The 21,180-nt window shown below is 44.9% G+C and overlaps 1 protein-coding gene across 3 annotated transcripts in view; it reads left to right on the top strand.

Annotated features, from left to right (window-relative positions):
- Positions 1 to 20,729, top strand: part of MORN2 (MORN repeat containing 2) — a 93,334-nt gene extending 72,605 nt beyond the window's left edge. For 2 of the 3 annotated variants that reach the window (XM_073627684.1, XM_073627682.1), the window contains one exon: positions 20,530 to 20,729. In XM_073627684.1, the coding sequence (XP_073483785.1) occupies positions 20,530 to 20,632 (103 nt within the window). In that variant the 3' untranslated portion in view covers positions 20,633 to 20,729. Of the gene's footprint in view, positions 1 to 3,847; positions 3,945 to 20,529 lie in introns of all 3 variants that reach the window. The other variant, XM_073627683.1, reaches the window with a different exon arrangement.
- The last annotated feature ends 451 nt before the right edge of the window (positions 20,730 to 21,180 follow it).

Genomic DNA, 21,180 nt, shown 5'->3' with positions numbered 1-21,180 from the left:
TGACAAAAAAAACTGGAAGCTGATTGGTTTCTATGAAGAGCTGCACTAGATTTTGCACTCTCCACATAATTGCACAAGTTCACAATCTGGACAATTCAAGCATTTGTGGCATATTTCTGGTAGTATGGCTCTTTCAAAAGACCAGCGTCAGATTCAGAAAAGCCCAGTCACCAGTTTCAGTAGTTTTTCCAAATGATGTGGCAAATTCAGGTAGCTCTTAATAGCACCACTTTTACAAAGTGGTGCTTTGGCTACACAAAGTTCAAGAAGAATTACCTCCAGTTCACAGATAACAAAACTGGAGGTAATTAGGACCACCTGTAAATTAGTGTACAGAGACAGACAGACAAACATTCCCAACCCCCCCCCCACACACACACACACACACACACACACACACACACTGTTCGGTCAGTCGATACTTACCCCATCTTGGTCGTGGGCAGCTTCGGCTTTCCTGCGTCTCATCCTCCTAGTCGGCTTCTCCTGCGTCTCCTCCTCCTCCTCCTCAGAGACTAATACGGTCGCTTCTCCTCTCGGACAATCTGATTGGCCGAGAGAATCAGGAAGACAATAGCGAATTTTAATTTGCTATTGTCACACAACTGGGTGGGCTCAGGGCGCAGTGCTCTGCGTCCCGAGCCCACCCTTCTTTTGAAGCCAATTAGAGCCTCAGGCTGTAATCATGTGCTTCCAAAAAAAAAAACCCCCATTGAAATCCATTCGTCCGGCGCCCTGCATATAGATTAGGGGTCGGGCGCATGGATTAGGGGGCGGCGCCCCTGTGCCCCTTATGGATGGGCCTCCACTGGTACGCAGTGTAGAAAGCAACATGTTCACCTCCCCCTCCCCACCTGTCACTGGTTGTCATGGATGCTGTCAGCTTCATAACCAGTCTGCGCAATTAGGCTGCATTCACATTTGAGTGTTTTCAGCTCATAAAACGCTCGTAAAACGCCCCAAAAAATGCCTGAAAAACGCCCAAGCAAAATCCCATTAATTTCAATGGCACCTGTTCACATCTGAGTGTTTTGTCACCTGAAGCAAAACGCCTGAAAAAGGTCTTAAGCTCAAAAAAGAACCTGAGCTTCTTTGGGGCAGATTATAAGCGTTTTTCTGCTTTTTACATTGGTGACCTGTACAAAAATGTGGCAAAAACGCAGTAAAATCGCGGTAAAAACGTGCAACTTTGAAACGCTTTATAATAAATAATAAATGTTGGGCCAGGCCTTTAGTTGTGCCACCACCAACAATCTTGGGTCAAGCACCAATATCTGTAGTGTTGTAGCACAACTGAATTCTGAAGAGTGTCTTAGACACTCCTTATGAATTCCCACCAATGTTTCAATTCTAGCAAACTTCTCTTCAACGATTCTGTGTTATGTACATCAACAAAACCCAGTCAGGGAAACTCATAAAGAGTGTCTATGAAAAACGTTGGTGCAGATGACCAATTCAAGTAAGTGGGTACATGAATCTAGGGCACCCACTGTGTGCGGAGGCACGCTTAGACCGAAGTTTCCATATGGACACCCTGTTCAGAGTGCAGCTGAGCTCCCTTCCACCACTGCAGCTGTCACACAGCTGGTTGGGTGGAGCTTGACGGGAGTTCAGAGGCACTAGTTCCCCATCAGGTCGACTCTACTTGTGATTGATAGTAGGCAGTGGGTGGACCCATAGCCAATACACAGCCTGCTATTGGCTATAGAATACACCCACTGCCTGCCGTCAATCAGAATTAAAGATCAGACCTGATGGGGAGCTACTGTTTTATCAGCCACTTCAGGTTGCACCCGTTGTCAGCGTTACTGGTTGTTGGAAGGCTGAGGGATTAGAGGTAACAGATATTCTGTCTGCTACACAGTACACAGAGACAGACACTCTGGCTTGTCTCTGTATGCCATATACAGTAGACTTAGTTTTAATAATCTCTAGAATTGTTATCTACAAACTAGATGTGATTATTTTTAAATTTGGTGTAATAACACCACCACTTTTACAAAGTGGCACTATTAAGAACTACCTGAATCTGCCACATGTGTCTGTAAAACTACCGAAATAGGCAGCAGGGAGTTTTTGAATCTGGCGCAGGCTATTTTAAAGGGCCATACTGCAATAAAAGTCTCATTTAGGCTTTATTGAATTTCCTGATTGTCTTTCACTATGGATAACCCTCTAAAACCCAGGGCCGATCCTGGGCGGGTGCGTCGCGTGCACTGCACCTAGGCAGGGGAGGGGGCAACAGAGTGCCAGGGCACCATCAGTTCCGAGTGTATACCACCACTGCCCACTCACCCGCCCACCAGCTGCAGTGTGCACATCCCCTTCTTGCCTGCTAAACATCCACCGCTGCTGTGTGTACATCCTCCGCCCCGCTGTATAGTCCGTACGAGGAGGGAGGAGGAGGTAGGCTAGGTCTGCCCCACCTCCTCCCATGTCCCCCCCAGTGCCCGCCCACAACCCCTTTCTGCAGCCAATCTGTGCCTGGAAGTGGTTGTGGGTGAGAGATTTTAAAGCAGCCAGTGCTCCTGTCCTGATGTCGCTGCCTGAGTGTGCCTCTGAAGACAATGCAGCATTGCATCCCTAGGTGGGTGATCTCTCCCCTCTCTCTCTTCCCTAAATGTGCCAGTCTTCCAGCCTTACATGTGCCAGTTTTCCAGCCTTACATGTGCCAGCCTTCCATGTGCCATAGTCTTCCAGCCTTCCTTGTGCCAGCCTGCCATGTGCCATAGTCTTCCAGCCTCCCATGTGTCAGTCTTCCAGCCTCCCATGTGCCATAGTCTTCCAGCCTTCCATGTGCCAGCCTCCCATGTGCCATAGTCTTCCAGCCTCCCATGTGCCAGTCTTCCAGCCTTCCATATGCCATAGTCTTCCAGCCTCACATGTGCCATAGTCTTCCAGCCTCACATGTGCCATAGTCTTCCAGCCTTCCATGTGCCAGCCTTCTATGTGCCATAGTCTTCCAGCCTTCCATGTGCCAGTCTTCCAGCCTCACATGTGCCAGTCTTCCAGCCTCCCATGTGCCATAGTTATCCAGCCTTCCATGTGCCATAGTCTTCCAGCCTTCAATGTGCCATAGTCTTCCAGCCTTCCATGTGCCAGCCTTCCATGTGCCATAGTCTTCCAGCCTTCCATGTGCCATAGTCTTCCAGCCTTCCATGTGCCAGTCTTCCAGCCTTCTATTTGCCAGTCTTCCAGCCTTCCATGTGCCAGCCTTCTATGTGCCTGTTTTCCTGCCTCCCATATGCCAGTCTTCCAGACTCCCATGTTCCAGTCTTCCAGCCTCCCATGTGCCAGTCTTCCAGCCTTCCATGTGCCATAGTCTTCAAGCCTCCCATGTGCCATAGTCTTCCAGCCTCCCATGTGCCATAGTCTTCCAGCCTTCCATGTGCCACAATCTTCTAGCCTTCCATGTGCCATGGTCTTCCAGCCTTCCATGTGCTATAGTCTTCCTGACTTCTATGTACCATAGTGCTCCTTCCTGCCTCCCATGTACCATAGTACTCCTTCCTGCCTCCCATGTGCCATAGTGCTCCTTCCTTCCATGCACCGTAGTGATCCTTCCTGCCTTCCATGTGCTATAGTGCTTAGGGTGTCAAAAATCCTAGCACCAGCCCTGTTGCAATGTCAGGGGGGTGGTGGCGGGAGCATGGCGCTGTAGCGTCCTCTGGGTGCAGGCATCTCCACATGGTGAGTGGGTGGCCCCGCAGAAGGAGGCTGCATCCGCGTGGAAGGTGAACACCGAGGGCAGCTTCACAGCCTCCTTGACCCCCGAAGTAGCACACAGAAGCATCCCCGAAGTCCCAAAGCCTGGACTCAGTCTCCTCCAACCTCTTCTCTACTCCAGCATCAGCAGTGAGGCCTGGAGGACAAGGACGAGCGGGAGGCGCAAGCTGCCAGGGAGCTGCTAGAAGAAGCAGCAGAGCACCTCCCGGATCAAGAAGGTACTTGGCATCATACACTAATACAAACCTACCTGCAGATACAGACTGGTATGGGGGGGAGGGGGGCAGAGGAGGGACTGTGGATAGGGACAGGGCTAGGGATCTCTCTCTCATCTCTCCCCCCTGTCAATCAGCCCCCCTCTCTCTCAGCTGCCCTCTCTCATCTCTCCCCCTGTCTGTCAGCCCCCCTTTCTCTCAGCTGCCCTCTCTCTCTCATCTCCCCCCCTCTGTCAGCCCCCCTCTCTCTCAGCCGCCCTCTCTCATCTCCCCCTTTCTGTCAGCTGCCTGCTCTCTCTCAGCTCCGCTCTCTGTCCACCAGCCTCCCTCTCTCTCAGCCCCACCTCTCTCTGAGACCCTTCCCTCTTGCTCAGCCACGCTCTCACTGAAACCCCCTCTCTCTCTCTGCCACCCTCTCTGTAAACCTGCTCTGTCAGCCCCCCTCTCTGTCAGCCCCCCTCTCTGTCAGCTCTCTCTCCCTAAGCTCCCTCTTTGTCAGCCCCCCTCTCTGTCAGCTCTCTCTCCCTCAGCTCCCTCTCTGTCAGCCCCCCTCTCTGTCAGCTCTCTGTCCACCACCCTCTCTCTCAGCTCCCTCTCTGTCAGCCCCCCTCTTTCTCAGCTCTCTCTCTCTGTCAGCCCCCTTCTCTGTTCACCACCCTCTCTCTTAGCACCTCTCTCTGTCCACCACCCTCTCTCTCAGCCCATCCCTCTCTCTCAGCCCTCCTCTCTCTCTCTCTCTCTCTCAGCCACCCTCTCTCTCTCTGAACCCCTCTCTCTCAGCTTCCCTGGTCTCCCTAACCCCCTTCTCTCTCTCAGCCCCCCTTCTCTCTCTCAGCCCCCCTCTCTCTCTAGTAGAGATGGAGTCCTCTGCAGTGTGTAGAGGGGTATCTAGGGGTGTAATCAGGGTAATGGTATCTGGAGAGGTGTGATCAGGGTGGGGTGGTTTGTCTGGGGGTGTGATCAGTGTAGGGGTATCTGTGTGTGTGTGATCAGATTGGGGGTATCTGGGGTTGCAATCTGGGGAGGTGTGATGGGGGGGTATATGGGGTTATACCATATACTATATGGGAGGTGTGATCAAAGTAGGAGTATTTAGGGGGTGTGATCTGGGAGTTTGCTTATGGGGGGAACCCAGCCATTGGAAGTTTTAGTTGGCCTCAGCTGCCTGTGGCCAGTGAGGGTAAGTGAAGAATGCATAACCCCACCCCCTCATCACACACTGCCGTTTAGTGGAAGTTCGGCACAGCTCCATTTTCAGTGTTATGTGCCGTCCTTCACATTGCGCCCCATAACATTACAGGTGCACTGCGAAGGAGGTACTAGCTTGGTTTTAGACATGGAGTAGCCAGAGGACGGTGCGGATGAGTTGGCGGGGGGGACGGGGGGTGTCTAAATGCATCTTCGCCTATGTAGTCAAAAATCCTTGCATTGGCCCTAAGTGCCAGAGTGCTCCCCTCCCTCTTTCTCTCCCTATTTATGTCACACGCACCCCACAAACTTTGGTCTGAAATGCCCAGCGGTGCTGCAATAAATTCCCACCTCCTAGACCAGCTCCTGTGATAGACGTAACATTGATCCAATGCCACTAAACTGAATCAGTGTGACTTGTACCATAGGAGCCGTGAGGCGGTCTAGGAGGCGGGACTTTGTTGCAGTGGCTGCCCAGGCGATTCAAATACAAGCTCCGTGACAGCAGGAGATTGCCGCTCTGTGTGATCCAGGAGCACTGGTAGGCTGCAATTGGTGGGTACCAGCAGGCTGCATTTGATGGGCACTGGTAGGCTACATTTGGTGGGCACTGGTAGACTGCATTTGGTGGGCACTGATAAGGCTGAATTTGATGGGCACTGATAAGGCTGAATTTGATGGGCACTGAGAAGGCTGAATTTGATGGGCACTGATAAGGTTGCATTTGGTGGGCACTGATAAGCTGAATTTGGTGGGCACTGATAAGCTGAATTTGGTGGGCACTGGTAGGCTGCATTTCGTGGACACTGATAAGGCTGCATTTGGTGGGCACTGGTTGGCTGCATTTGGTGGGCACTGGTAGGCTGTATTTAATGGGCACTGGTAGGCTGCATTTGGTGGGCCCTGATAAGCTGCATTTGGTGGGTGTAATAGAGCTATATGATCAACTGTAACTCCATTTTGTAATCTCCCCTCCATTCTATAAGCTTGTTTTTAAAGAATGTACGTGCCTTATCTTACACTTCTTTCTTGTTAGAGTTTTAGACTTTTTTTGTTTGAGCCAAATTTTAATTAAAAACCCCCACTGTATGACTCATTGTGTTTAGGCCGATTTTCGATAGTTTATGTCCTTGCAGATAAGCTATCTTTGTAAACTCCTTTCAGCTGCCTAAAATTAATGATGAAAAAATCTCTCTGTAGAAGCCTGGTTAACCCTTAGAAACTTAGGAGCGAGTTTACCCCTCCCCTTTTGTTTTGTTACTTGCATATATTGCTATTGATTCTAAATAAAGATTTTAGACCTGCTTTGAACACTGAAAGCTGCCTGTTGCATGTGTGTTAAATTGGGTCTCCAGAATTCTGACATGATTGCTGTGGATTACCAAGGGTGGTCGGCTGTCCAGTAATCTATCCTTTCAGAGAGCACTGATAAGGCTGCATTAGGTAGGCACTGGTAGACTGCATTTGGTGGGCATTGGTGAGGCTGTATTGATCTCTTGTATCATTTCCGCAGTTTCTGACCATCTCTTGTATCATGTTCGCAGTCCCTGACCATCTCCTGTATCATGTCTGCAGTCTCTGACCATCTTCTGTACTATGTCTGCAGTCTCTGACCATCTCTTGTATCATGTCTGCAGTCTCTGACCATCTCTTGTATCATGTCTGCAGTCTCTGACCATCTCTTGTATCATGTCTGCAGTCTCTGACCATCTCCTGTAGTATGTCTGCAGTATGTCTGGGGGCTCTTTCTAACAGACTCTCTAACAGAGGCCCTCTCTGTGTACATTAGAGAGACCCCCCTCCAGGTCCTATTAGAGTACTCTGCTTCTCTTCCTGTATTTTGTTTATTGTTAAGAGATGATGGGAGGATCCCAGGGTAACGAAGACTCCTTCGGGGAGCATTTCTGTGTTTGAGTCGTTGCCATAGAAACATTTGTAAAGGGGAGGAGTTAGTAAGATGACCACGCCCACATGGGGGGGGCGCCAAAAATATTTCTGCACCCAGGCATCTGTGACCCTAGGATCGGCCCTTGGCAAACCTACCCCAAAAATATGACTTGCATTGTTATAAAGTATTCAAAGCTCCAAAACAATGGCCGGTCTCTTCACAGGTTCTGCTCATTGCCATTAGTTCAAATGAACAGTCCCCTCATGATTATATTAAAGCGGAGGTTCACACAAAAATTGAACCTCCGCTTTTCGGAACCCTCCCCCCCTCCAGTGTCACATTTGGCACCTTTCAGGGGGGAGGGGTGTGCAGATACCTGTCTAAGACAGGTATTTGCACCTACTTCCGGGCATAGACTCCCACGGGAGTCTATGCCCCTTCCTGTCCCGCTGCTCTCTCTGCTGGGACACACACGGAAACAGCACGGACCATTCAGATTGCGCTGCGCAACTTGCGCATGCGCAGTAGAGAACCAGGAAATGAAGCGACAAGGCTTCATTTCCTGAATCTCATACCGAAGATGGCGGCGGCAGCATCCGAGGACCGAGGGACAGTTCGGCCTCGGGTGCCGACATCGCCGGACCCTGTGACAGGTAAATGTCCATATTTTAGAAATGTCAGCAGCTGCAGTATTTATAGCTGCTGACTTTTAAAAAAAACAATTTCGCGGGACTCCCTCTTTAACTACTTGCCGCCCGCCCACAGTAGTTTTACTGCAGGCAAGCAGCAGGCTGTACAACCTACCTGTTCATCACCAGCTTGCTTCTGGGTTTGGGGCGCACGTGCATGTACACCCTGCCAACCTGTGCTGTGATTGGACAAAGCAGGAGTTTGGCAGCTGATTTCAGCCAATGATTTTGACTGAAGTCAGCTGACTGGCTGTGTCCAATCACACACAGAGTTCTGTGTTTACAAACACACAGAACTACATGTACTGTGAACAGTGATCTGGCTGTTTCTCCTCCCTGTAAAGCAGGGAGAAAAAACAGCCGGATAGTGAAGTAAAAGAAGCACACATTACACATTGTTCAGCACACAGGTAACCCCTTGATTGCCTCTAGATGTTAACCCCTTCCCAACCAATGTCATTAGTACACTGTTAGTGAACAGTATTATTACTGATCACTGTATTAGTGTCACTAGTGAAGTCAATGTCAGTTAGTGACCCTATCAGATAGTGGTAATATTTATTTATTTTTTTTACCCAAGACATGTAGCAGAATACATTTTGGCCTAAATTTATGAAGAAATTAGATTTTTTTTTTAAATAGGATATGTTTTATAACAGAAAATAGAAAATATTGTTTTGTTTTTTTCTAAATTTTCAGTCTTTTTTCGTTTATATAATAAAAAATAAAATAAACATAGTGGTAATCAAATACCACCAAAAGAAAGCTCTATTTGTGTGAAAAAAATTATATAAATTTCATTTGTGTACCGTGTTGCATGACTGCGCAATTGCCAGCTAAAGTAGCACAGTGCTGAATAGCAAAATATTCTCTGGTCATGTGAAAGGGTTGCATGTAGTTTAAAACCATAATTTTATTTGATAGAGTTAAAACGCAATATAAAACTCACTCATGTAAGGCAGCACTAATCATGTAGTACTGGTAGAAAACACTTAAAAAGGTGTGCCTTCCTTGCAGCCACAGTAAACTGTGTTGCTTGATTTTGTGTCTCCTACTTTCTTTGAGTGGAAGAACTGCCATCTCTACAGAAAATCTTTTCAAACAAAACAATTTACAAGATAAAGGCAATTCTGCTCCTTCGTTGCTGAATCAAACATAAAAAGTGATGTTTTTCGGGAAAAAGCACTGTTTTCCAGCAGGATGGTGCTTTGATCCTTCTACCACTTGTCAACAACACTGTTCTCTGAAAGCCAAGTGATTTAGAAGTAATTGCGTTAAAAATTCATAATGCAGTCACTCGGTGCCAATTAGAAAATGTAAAACTCAAATTTTTTTCCAGACTGTGCTTCATAAAAGAGAACATAGCTGACAGGTCCCCTGTCACAAAGCAGAATAATATACACTGGTTTGTTGGTGAAGTTCACCAATGGAAGCAAGGTGAAAGTTGGAAAAAGTCGTTTGACACAAAGGGATTAATTTACTAAAGGCAAATAGACTTTGTACTCTGCAAGGGATGTTTCCCCAGTAAATGTGATGAAGCTTCACTTTGCAAAAGAATACCCTATCACTTGCAAGAAAAGTAGAAAAAAATAGCTTGCACATTATTGGATGATGGAAATCAATAGCGCTTCACCTCACTAAGCTCTATGGATTATTCCCTTGCAGAGCGCAACTGCACTTGCAATGTAAACAATCTATTTGCCTTTAGTAAATCAACCCCAAAGTGTGGATTTTTGTTAAAGGCCAGGACAAAGACCACAATTCTTGTATACACTTGCGATTTGGGCAATATTGTCACCACTATCCCTACCTCATTCATTTTTTATAGCCGTTGAGACCTTGGGGGGCTGTCATTTGGCTAGTGTTCCCACCAGGGATCGGTCGTGTGCAGTGGGTCGTTGTTTGTTGTTTCAGAGGGGCAGCGGTGGGCATTGTGATTAATAATGGATTTACAGCACAATAAGTTTTTTTTTTTTCTAGGCTACAATCCTTTTCTTTTTTTTGTACTATATATCTCTACTCATTCATATGGGGAGGGTGGTATCTGGAGAGCATGTGGCCTGGTATGGTTCAGGAGGAGGGGGGACACACTCATCAGCTCCCCTTTCTTGGCCAGCCAAGCTGCATGCTTGAAATAGGGGTAAAGTATGGATTTTTAGCAGGATCTTGTGCCCTTTTTTTGTTCTTTTGCTGGGAGTCCCCTTTAAAATCCACACCAGACTTTATTAGGAAATATAAGTGAAACCAATTAAATTGCTGACATTCAATGTCAGCTTCCTTTTTTAAAAAAAACAAAGAAGCTGGCAAAGTCATTTACTGGCAGTTTTAAACTTTTTTTCTTTTTAAGGCTGGGTTCACACTGGTACGACACGACAGTCGTACCACTGTGGATCCGACTTTACCCTGCGACTTCATGTCTGACTTCCGTCCGACTTCAATGAATGGGATTCGACTTTGATCCCGACAATACCAGGCCCTATGAGGAGTCTGGTATGAATCTTGAGGAGGAACCCCTTGCAAAATAAAAAAAACAGCATAGGGTCCCCCCCACCAAGACAATACCAGACCCTTCAGTCTGGTATGGATTTTAATCACTTCAGCCCCGGAAGGATTTACCTCCTTCCTGACCAGAGCACTTTTTACAATTTGGCACTGCGTCGCTTTAACTGCTAATTGCGCGGTCATGCAATGCTGTACCCAAACTAAATTTGCGTCCTTTTCTTCCCACAAATAGAGCTTTCTTTTGATGGTATTTGATTACCTCTGCAGTTTTTATTTTTTGCGCTATAAATGGAAAAAGACCGAAAATTTTGAAAAAAATGATATTTTCTACTTTTTGTTATAAAAAAATTCCAATAAACTCAATTTTAGTCATACATTTAGGCCAAAATGTATTCGGCCACATGTCTTTGGTAAAAAAAATCTCAATAAGCGTATATTTATTCGTTTGCGCAAAAGTTATAGCGTCTACAAACTAGGGTACATTTTCTCGAATTTACACAGCTTTTAGTTTATGACTGCCTATGTCATTTCTTGAGGTGCTAAAATGGCAGGGCAGTACAAAACCCCCCAAATGACCCCATTTTGGAAAGTAGATACCCCAAGGAAATTGCTGAGAGGCATGTTGAGCCCATTGAATATTATTTTTTTTTTGTCCCAAGTGATTGAATAATGACAAAAAAAAAAATTTACAAAAAGTTGTCACTAAATGATATATTGCTCACACAGGCCATGGGCATATGTGGAATTGCACCCCAAAATACATTTAGCTGCTTCTCCTGAGTATGGGGATAACACATGTGTGGGACTTTTTGGGAGCCTAGTCGCGTACGGGGCCCCGAAAACCAATCACCGCCTTCAGAATTCCTAAGGGCGTAAATTTTTTATTTCACTCCTCACTACCTATCACAGTTTTGAAGGCCATAAAATGCCAAGATGGCACAAAACCCCCCCAAATGACCCCATTTTGGAAAGTAGACACCCCAAGCTATTTGCTGAGAGGCATGTCGAGTCCATAGAATATTTTATATTTTGACACAAGTTGCGGGAAAATTACAAACTTTTTTTTTCTTTTTCTTTGCACAAAGTTGTCACTAAATGATATATTGCTTAAACATACCATGGGCATATGTGGAATTACACCCCAAAATACATTCTGCTGCTTCTCCTGAGTATGGGGATACCACATGTGTGGGACTTTTTGGGAGCCTAGCCGCGTACGGGGCCCCGAAACCAAGCACTGCCTTCAGGATTTCTAAGGGCGTAAATTTTTGATTTCACTCCTCACTACCTATCACAGTTTTGAAGGCCATAAAATGCCAAGATGGCACAAACCTCCCCCCCCCCAAATGACCCCATTTTGGAAAGTAGATTCCCCAAGCTATTTGCTGAGGGGCATGTTGAGTCTATGGAATATTTTATATTTTGCCACAAGTTGCAGGAAAATGACAAACTTTTTTTTTTTTTGCACAAAGTTGTCACTAAATGATATATTGCTCACACAGGCCATGGGCATATGTGGAATTGCACTCCAAAATACATTCTGCTGATTCTCCTGAGTATGGGGATACCACATGTGTGGGACTTTTTGGGAGCCTAGCCGCGTACGGGGCCCCGAAAAACAAGCACTGCCTTCAGGATTTCTAAGGGCGTAAAGTTTTGATTTCACTCCTCACTACCTCTCACAGTTTTGAAGGCCATAAAATGCCCAGATGGCACAAAACCCCCCAAATGACCCCATTTTGGAAAGTAGACACCCCAAGCTATTTGTGGAGAGGCATGTTGAGTCCATGGAATATTTTATATTTTGACACAAGTTGCGGGAAAGTGACCAATTTTTTTTTTATTTGCACAAAGTTGTCACTAAATGATATATTGCTCAAACATGCCATGGGCATATGTGGAATTACACCCCAAAATACGTTCTGCTGCTTCTCCTGAGTACGGGGATACCACATGTGTGGGACTTTTTGGGAGCCTAGCTTCATACGGGGCCCGAAAACCAATCACCGCCTTCAGGATTTCTAAGGGCGTAAATTTTTGATTCACTCCTCACTACCTATCACAGTTTCGAAGGCCATAAAATGCCAAGATAGCACAACCCCCCCCCCAAATGACCCCATTTTGGAAAGTAGACACCCCAAGCTATTTGCTGAGAGGCATGGTGAGTATTATGCAGCTCTCATTTGTTTTTGAAAATGAAGAAAGACAAGAGAAAACATTTTTTTTTCTTTTTTCAATTTTCAAAACTTGGTGAAAAAAAGTGAGGTCTGCAAAATACTCACTATACCTCTCAGCAAATAGCTTGGGGTGTCTACTTTCCAAAATAGGGTCATTTGGGGGGGTTTGTGCCACCTGGGCATTCCATGGCCTCCGAAACTGTGATGGGCAGTGAAGAGTGAAATCAAAAATTTACGCCCTTAGAAAGCCTGAAGGCGGTGCTTGGTTTTCGGGGTCCCGTACGCGGCTAGGCTCCCAAAAATTCTCACACATGTGGTATCCCCGTACTCAGGTGAAGCAACAGAATGTATTTTGGGGTGTAATTTCACATATGCCCATGGCATGTTTGAGCAATATATCATTTAGTGACAACTTTGTGCAAAAAAAAAATGTGTCTTTTTCCCGCAACTTGTGTCACAATATAAAATATTCCATGGACTCGACATGCCTCTCAGCAAATAGCTTGGGGTGTCTACTTTCCAAAATGGGGTCATTTGGGGGAGGGTTGAACTGTCCTGGCATTTTATGCACAACATTTAGAAGCTTATGTCACACAACTTGAAGACAAAGCCCTTTCTGACACTTTTTGTTGTGAAAAAATTATTTTTTTTTGCAAGAAAATTACTTTGAACCCCCAAACATTATATATTTTTTTTAAAGCAAATGCCCTACAGATTAAAATGGTGGGTGTTTCATTTTTTTTTCACACAGTATTTGTGCAGCGATTATTCAAATGCATTTTTTTTGGAAAAAACACACTTTTTTTAAATTTGAATGCACTAAAACACACCATATTGCCCAAATGTTTGATGAAATAAAAAAGATGATCTTAGGCCGAGTACATGGATACCAAACATGACATGCTTTAAAATTGCGCACAAACGTGCAGTGGCGACAAACTAAATACATTTTTAAAAGCCTTTACAGGTTAGCACTTTAGATTTACAGAGGAGGTCTACTGCTAAAATTACTGCCCTCGATCTGACCTTCGCGGTGATACCTCACATGCATGGTGCAATTGCTGTTTACATTTGACGCCAGACCGACACTTGCGTTTGCCTTTGCGCGAGAGCAGGGGGGGACAGGGGTGCTTCTTTGTTTTTTTCTTTATTATTTTTTTGCTTTTTTATCTTGTTTTTAAACTGTTCCTTTCATTGTTTTATTTTTTTAATCCTTTTTATTATCTCAGGAAATGTAAATATCCCCTATGATAGCAATAGGTAGTGACAGGTACTCTTTTTTGAAAAAATTGGGGTCTATTAGACCCTGGATCTCTCCTCTGCCCTCAAAGCATCTGATCACACCAAGATCGGTGTGATAAAATGCTTTCCCAATTTCCCAATGGCGCTGTTTACATCCGGCGAAATCTAAGTCATGAAATGCTCCTAGCTTCCTGGTTTATTAGGCTATAGAGATGATTGGAGCCATTCTGGTCTCTGATCAGCTCTATGGTCAGCTGGCCGAATCACCGGCTGCATTCTCGGGTTCCCTGTTGGGACAGGAGAGCCAGAGAAAAACATGGAAGACGGTGGGGGGGGCATTCCCTTCCACTGCTTGTAAAAGCAGTCTAGAGGCTAATTAGCCGCTAGGATTGCTTTTACATGAAAGCCGACCGCTGGCTGAAAAGAATGATACCAAGATGATACCTAAACCTGCAGGCATTATTCTGGTATAACCACCCAATGTCCAGCAACATACCAGTACGTTGCTGGTCCTTGTTGGTCATATATTGTAAATTCTTTTTTCATGCAGCCTGTGGGCTGAACGAAAAAAATATATTGATCGGTGGGTATGCCCACCATTAGAATACCTCCCTTCATCCACCCACTTCTAATGATGGGCATACATGCACAGTTTATATATGCCGAAGCATGGGGGCATCCTCCCGCAAAAGGTAGGAGCAAATTGCTCCTCCACTCACTGCTGCCCCCACGCTTTGGCATATATGCTGAAGTATGTAACTGTGGTGGTGAAATCACCTCCGACAGTGCTGGAGTCACAGCTTTATGTATCGTGGGAGCAAACGCTGTTGCTGTTAAGATAAATAAATCCGCGCTGCAACTGAATGGCGTACCTGCTAAGCAAATGATGGTTAACAATAAAACAAAGTAACATTACAGTATAACAGTAAGACTTACCATACCTGCAAAGCAAATACAAAAAAACATAGTAAAAAATAAAACACTTAACGCAACCTGTGCCTAAAATATATATATGCCGAAGCATGGGGCATCCTCCCGCAAAAGGTAGGAGCAAATCGCTCCTCCACCCACTGCTGCCCCCACGCTTCAACATATAGTATGTAACTGTGGTGGTGAAATCACCTCCGACAGCGCTGGAGTCACGGCTTTATGTATCGTGGGAGCAAACGCTGTTGCTGTCAAGATGAATAAATCCGCTCTGCCGCTGAATGGCGTACCTGAAAACAAAAAAATGGTTAACAATAAAACACAGTAAACAGTAAAGTATAAAATAATTGCATACCTATAAAGCAAACACGATAAAAACATAATAACAATAAAACATTGCAGAATAGAATACAGTAAAAAAGAGCAGAACAATAGAGAGAGAATAGAGAGAGAACAATAAAACGACAACTATTTTTGTTTTTTTTTATTTTATATTTTTTTGTGGTTTTTTTTATTAATTTTTTTGTTTTTGTTTTTGTTTTTTTGTTTTTTTTACACTTTTTTTTGTAACTTTAACTTTTGTAACTGGTACCAGGTTTGGGTCTCTCAAAATGCGATGGCATCTTGGGAGACCCTGTGAAAGTGTGTCCTAGTCTGTGCAGTGCTGTACCCTACGCTAATACTAAACTAGTGTATGGTAGCATTCAAAACATTTACCAATGCAAAGACCAGGATTGTCAGGACAGGAGGGACAATAATACTGGGTGTCACGCCTATATCTGTGCTTGCTGCAGACACAACATCTTTTTTGGGGGGCTCGTTGGGTAGGGGTACTCGGGATGACATAAAGAAAATGCCTCTCATGCAGCCGGCTTACTGCATTTGGTTGGGAAAGGTGAGGTGGAGCACAGTCTGGAAACAGAAGGGCTCTGACAATCTCATCCTGGAATTTAAGGAAGGATCCAGTCTGTCCTGAAGCTCTGTATAGCAATTAAAATAAATAAACAGACACTTTTTTGTACCAGCGTGTGGCCTTACAGGCAACTAGGTACGGCACCAACAACTGGTCGTTGAGGTCCACCCCAACACCAGTCGCTGTAGTAATTTGGACCGTCGTGTCTGCATGAAGGGAGGTAAGAACAAAAACATTCTTATTATCCCTCCACTTCATAGCGAGCAAATTATTACACTGCAAGCAGGCTCTCTCCCCCAGCCTAAGAATCTACAAGCCGCTGGGGAAAGCCCCGGCGATTAGGTCGCACAGTGCCACATGCTCCAATCTGATGATCAAAAAGGTGACTAAAAAGTGGCACGCTCATGTAATAATTGTCCACGTACAACTGGTACCCCTTTCCGAATAAGGGTGACACCAAGTCCCACACAATCTTGCCAGCGCTTCCTATGTAGTCAGGGCAGTTTGTCGGCTCTACGTGACTATCTTTGCCCTCGTAAACCATAAAACTACATGTATAGCTTGTGGCTCACTAAGCTTATACATCTTGACCCCGTATCTGGCACGCTTGCTGGCAAGGTACTGTTTGAAAGACAAGCGGCCAGAAAACTTAATCAGGGACTCATCAACGCAGACAACTTGATGGGGAGTAAACAAGTCTGCAAAACGTTGGTTGAAGTGGTTTACGAGGGGCCGAATTTTGTAGAGCGTATCGTATTCAGGGTCTCCACTAGGACGACAGAGTTCATTGTTTTTGAAGTGCATGAACCGCAAGATCTGCTCGTATCGTGCCCTGGCCATGGAGGCAGAGAACACGGGCATATGGTAAATTAGGTCAGTGGAACCCCCAAAATCAATACCAGACTCTTATCTGAGCACACAGCCTGGCACTCCAGGAAATGGGGGGGGGGCGAGCGAGTGCCCCCCCCCGGACCATACCAGGCCACATGCCCTCAATATGTTGGTGCTTTGGGGCAGGGGGGGGGGCAAAGCACCTTGTCCCCATGCTGATGGGGACAAGGATCTCTTCCACACAACCCTGGGCGGTGGTTGTGGGGGTCTGCGGGTGGGGGGGCTTATCAAAATCTGGAAGCCCCTTTAACAAGGGGGCCCCCAGATCCTGGCCCCCCACCCTATGTGAATGAGTATAGGGTACATTGTACCCCTACCCATTCACCCAAAAAAGTGTCAAAGAAATAAAACCAGCACCCAGGTTTTTGACATTGTCCTTTATTAAAGCAGCTCCAGCGTCTCTTCTCCCTCTGATTTCTTCTCCCTCCGGTGATTTCTTCATCCTCCTGTTCTTCTCACTGCGCTGATGTATTCTTCCCCTTTTTCTTCCTCCGGTTCTTCTCACTGCACTGATGTCTTCTTCCACTGCCGATTCTTCCTCCAGTTCTCCCCTCTCTGCTGTCTTCTTCCTCTGCCGGTTCTTCCTCCGATCATCTCCCGACGCTAGCTCCTGCTGTAAATGTTAGCTCGGGCGTGTGCCATTACTTATATTGCACGGGGCATGATGGGGCGGTCTCCAGATGATGTCACCAGATGGCCACGCCCCATGGCTATATAAGCAATGGCACATGCCGGAGATAACATTTACAGCGGGAGCTAGCGTCAGGAGAAGATCGGAGGAAGAACACAGTGGAAAGAGAAGAATCGGAGGAAGAACCAGCAGCAGGAGAAGACATCAGCGCATCGAGAAGAACCAGAGGAAGAACCAGAGGAAGAAGATTACATAGTTACATAGCGCAGCAACAACAACCAGAGGATGAAGATATCACCGGAGGGAAAAGAAATTGGACGGAGAAGAGACACTGGAGCTGCTTTAATAAAGGACTTTGTCAAAAACCTGTGTGCTGGTTTTATTTCTTTGACACTTTTTTTGGGTGAATGGGTAGGGGTACAGTGTACCTGATACTCATTCACATAGGGTGGGGGGCAGGGATCTTGGGGCCCCATTGTTAAAGGGGGCTTCCAGAATCCAATAAGCCCCCCGCCCGCAGACCCTGACAACCACCACCCAGGGTTGTTGGGAAGAGGCCCTTGTTTGGCATGGGGTTACCTTCAAAATCCATACCAGATCAAAGGGTCTAGTATGGTGTTGGGGGAGGGGAGCGATCACACGCATTTTTTTTTCTTTTTTACATTTTGGCATGGGGTTTCTCCTCAAGATCCATACCAGACCCAAAGGGCCTGGTATGGAATTGGGGGGGGGGGATGACTCAACGCCGTTTTTTTTTTTCATTTTGGCATGGGGTTCCCCTTCAAGATCCTCAGAGCACAAGTCGCATTCCAAAGTCGAATCAATTAAGATGGTGATCCGACTTTGATCCGACTTCAATGATATTCAATGGGCTGAAGTAGGACCAAAGTAATGCAGGAACCTGTTTAAAGTCAGACCGACTTGTGTCGGACCAGTTAGGATGGCTCTCATAGGGAGCCATTGATTTATACACGGCATGTGACATGTGCTCCCAAAGTCGGAGTATATGTTGTACCAGTGTGAATCCAGCCTAAATGTCAGTGCTAAAAAAATCACTGCTCCTGGCTGTATGTAATTCTTTAAAACATTTTTTTTGCATTGGTACATGTTCACTAGGGCAGTGCCTACCCCCCATGCTACTTTTTGATACCCCCTTGCATATTAGCCCAGAAAATGATTTAATTTGACAGATTCCGCTGTAATTGATTTCAGTGGGTTTCAGGTTAGGCGTCTGAACTTCAGCGAACCCCTGACAAATTGAACCCAGTGCTGTTTGGCTCATCACTAGTGTTTACATAATTAATCCTGTCTGTACTGTGCTAGCAGATCCCATTACCAGTTATAAATGAAATTTTAGCACAGTCTATTCTAACAAAGATATAGAAGTTGGGCTTTGTCCATTGCATCCCTTTTTGTCAGTGGGGACAGGACCACTGTGAAAGTGTTCAAAGTAGCTTGCATTCTGCCCAGACGCCTGCTTCAAACAAAAATCCGAAAGATAAGAAATATTTTTAATTATTTTTAGGTATGCTGTGTAAATGAGAAGTGAGAACACAAAACAAGTATAAAGTGGGGGTTTTAATAAAATTTGACTGCAAACGTGGAAATACACTTTAATCTAAAGTCATTGTAAACTGTAGTTTTAACGTAATTCATTGCTGGCAGATTTTTCACATGTGGGGTGGGTGGATTTGCATCCTAAGGTTCATACTACAGAAAAAGGAATGTAAAATAAGGGATATTCGTGACGTTGATATGTCATCTTTCAAAATCTCTTATTTTACAATAATTTTTTCAGATATTCAAATTGGGATGTGGTGTCTTAATATTATATCTATGGACTATCTATTATAAAGTATAAGGTTTTTGCTAGGTAACTTCTCTCTGATTGCTGTATCACTAACCAGATTTAAACTATCAAGGCAGGTTTTCATGTGACTGGTATCAGAAACATCTTAGCACTTACTCTTTGATATACCAGGCTCTCTGTATGGGAAAGAAAGCAAGGACCACAACTACAGACCCATACCATTACTAAACCTGTGAATCAAACTTTTGGCAAATGTTCTGGTAGCCAGACTGAAAGCCAACCCTTACATACAGTATACCCAGTGAAGTGACAAGCCTCGGGGGATACACAGGAATGAAACAAATCCTCCTTCATATGTTGTACCTGTTTATCTGCAGTATTCTCTTCTCTACAGTAGTTCATAGTCCAGAATGTATAACGCTTGTCTGAGCTGTCAGAAAACAGTAGACCGAGAGCTAAAATTACACTCTGCTCAGTGAGGAGAGCTCTGATAGCTGATTGGAGGGAAGGGATAGCCCCCCCCCCCCCCTTTTCACACAGCACACAGGAACAGAGCTGAGGCTGGCAATCACAAGCTGTGTGATGGAGATCCATCCCCGTCACCTTTTTTCTCTTAGTGTCGGGAAAACTTGTCTGAAGTGATTAATGCTGATTGCAGAGGAACAAAGCAGCTATATAGGTTCATTCTTCATATCTGAGGTTTACAACCACTTTAACCAAGGCCTGTAAACTCATATCGGCACAACAAGTGGGATTTGTCCCGAGGCCGACAATCCAGGGCCAATATAAAAAAAATCTTTGATTCACTATCCTTTAACTATTTCTTCTATATTTTTCATACAATGGGCTTCCATGAACGCTTTCTATCTTGGATCTGAGCACTTTAGCAGATCCCACACATAATACAGCAGTACTCTTTCATTCCTCCTGTTTTTCCTATTAATTGAGCTGCATAGCCTTCTGATAGCTTTCAAAATTGACATCCATGGTATGGTTGTTGCTGGGTATCATCAGAAGCAAAATCCTTTTGTTGATGATTGAATCCTATCTCCCCTCTCCCGAACCTCAAACTATTATATAACTATGCTCTCCTCTCTGGCCTTTATATAATCAAAAGGTCCTATGTCCTAAAGATGTCCCTACGTCCAAGCCTGGCGCAAAACACTCCAAACAGTGCTGTGAGTTTTAATGGGCAGACACTGATCCCCTTAAAGACAATTTGAAACAATGACCCACAATTCCCAGGTAAAATCACATCCATATATCTTTCTGCTGCCTTCCCAACCCCTCCCATTTATCTCCAAAAAATGGGTGGAATAATTAGGCCACACCAGAGGACAAAGAGGACATGTAGCTGGCCACCTCTGATCCTTGTTTCTGCTGCTGAAGCAAATGTCATTGGGAGTAAAATGGGTCAAATTCTGTTACTTACAAATAAGTTAGTTAGTGACCTTTTCCCCTTTTGCCTGTATATGCAACCATTTTCATCTTGTTTTAAATGATTTAGCTTTAAACCAAATAGTATTCTGAAGCCAATTATCTTGCTAATTAAAATCCACTTCAAATAATATTACATTTATCGCATACAGTAATCTGTCACATGAAATCCAGTTCAGGAGAACAATCAGTTGTAGCAGAAATAGACATCTAGGACAGTAAATTAGAGCATTTCATGCATGAAGTGCGTGTCACACAGAATCAAGTCTAACCCTGACTTTTTACCTTCACAGGATGATGGGAGAAGGTGAATACGTGGATGCAAGCGGGCTCCACTGGAAAGGATCTTTTTACAACAAAGCAGCACCAGGACTGAAACTAAAGATGAAAATGTAAATTAACACAAGATTTACTGTAAATTGAAGACCTTCACCTCATTATAATGTACACCATTTTACAGCGTTTTTTTCAATAAAGATTTTGAAAATTGTAATTGTTAAGGGTGAGGTTTGCAGAATACCATAGGCCAGTCTTAAGGCCTGTACACACGATCAGAAAATCGTACGAAAAATACAGCTTTCGAAGAGATTGTAAGATAATCTGATTGTTAGTACACAGCTTTTGATAGCCGATTACAACAGTTCATCAGATATAATCTGATGGGACAAGCACGAAAATGTTTCTTGTACAATATCAGATCATACAATTTTCCTTTCAGTACAGTTGTCATTCGAAAATACAATACAAATACACTACAACACATTACATAGTAGGTGAGGTTGAAAAAAGACACAAGTCCATCAAGTCCAACCTATGTGTGTGATTATAGGTCAGTATTACATTGTATATCCCTGTATGTCGTGGTCGTTCAGGTGCTTATCTAATAGTTTTTTGAAACTATCGATGCTCCCTGCTAAGACCACCACCTGTGGAAGGGAATTCCA

This window comes from Aquarana catesbeiana, linkage group LG04 (genome assembly GCF_042186555.1).
Source record: "Aquarana catesbeiana isolate 2022-GZ linkage group LG04, ASM4218655v1, whole genome shotgun sequence".
Taxonomy (NCBI): Eukaryota; Metazoa; Chordata; class Amphibia; order Anura; family Ranidae; genus Aquarana; species Aquarana catesbeiana.
The sequence above is the reverse complement of the archived record's forward strand: the minus strand, read 5'-3'. Positions and strand labels throughout refer to the sequence as shown.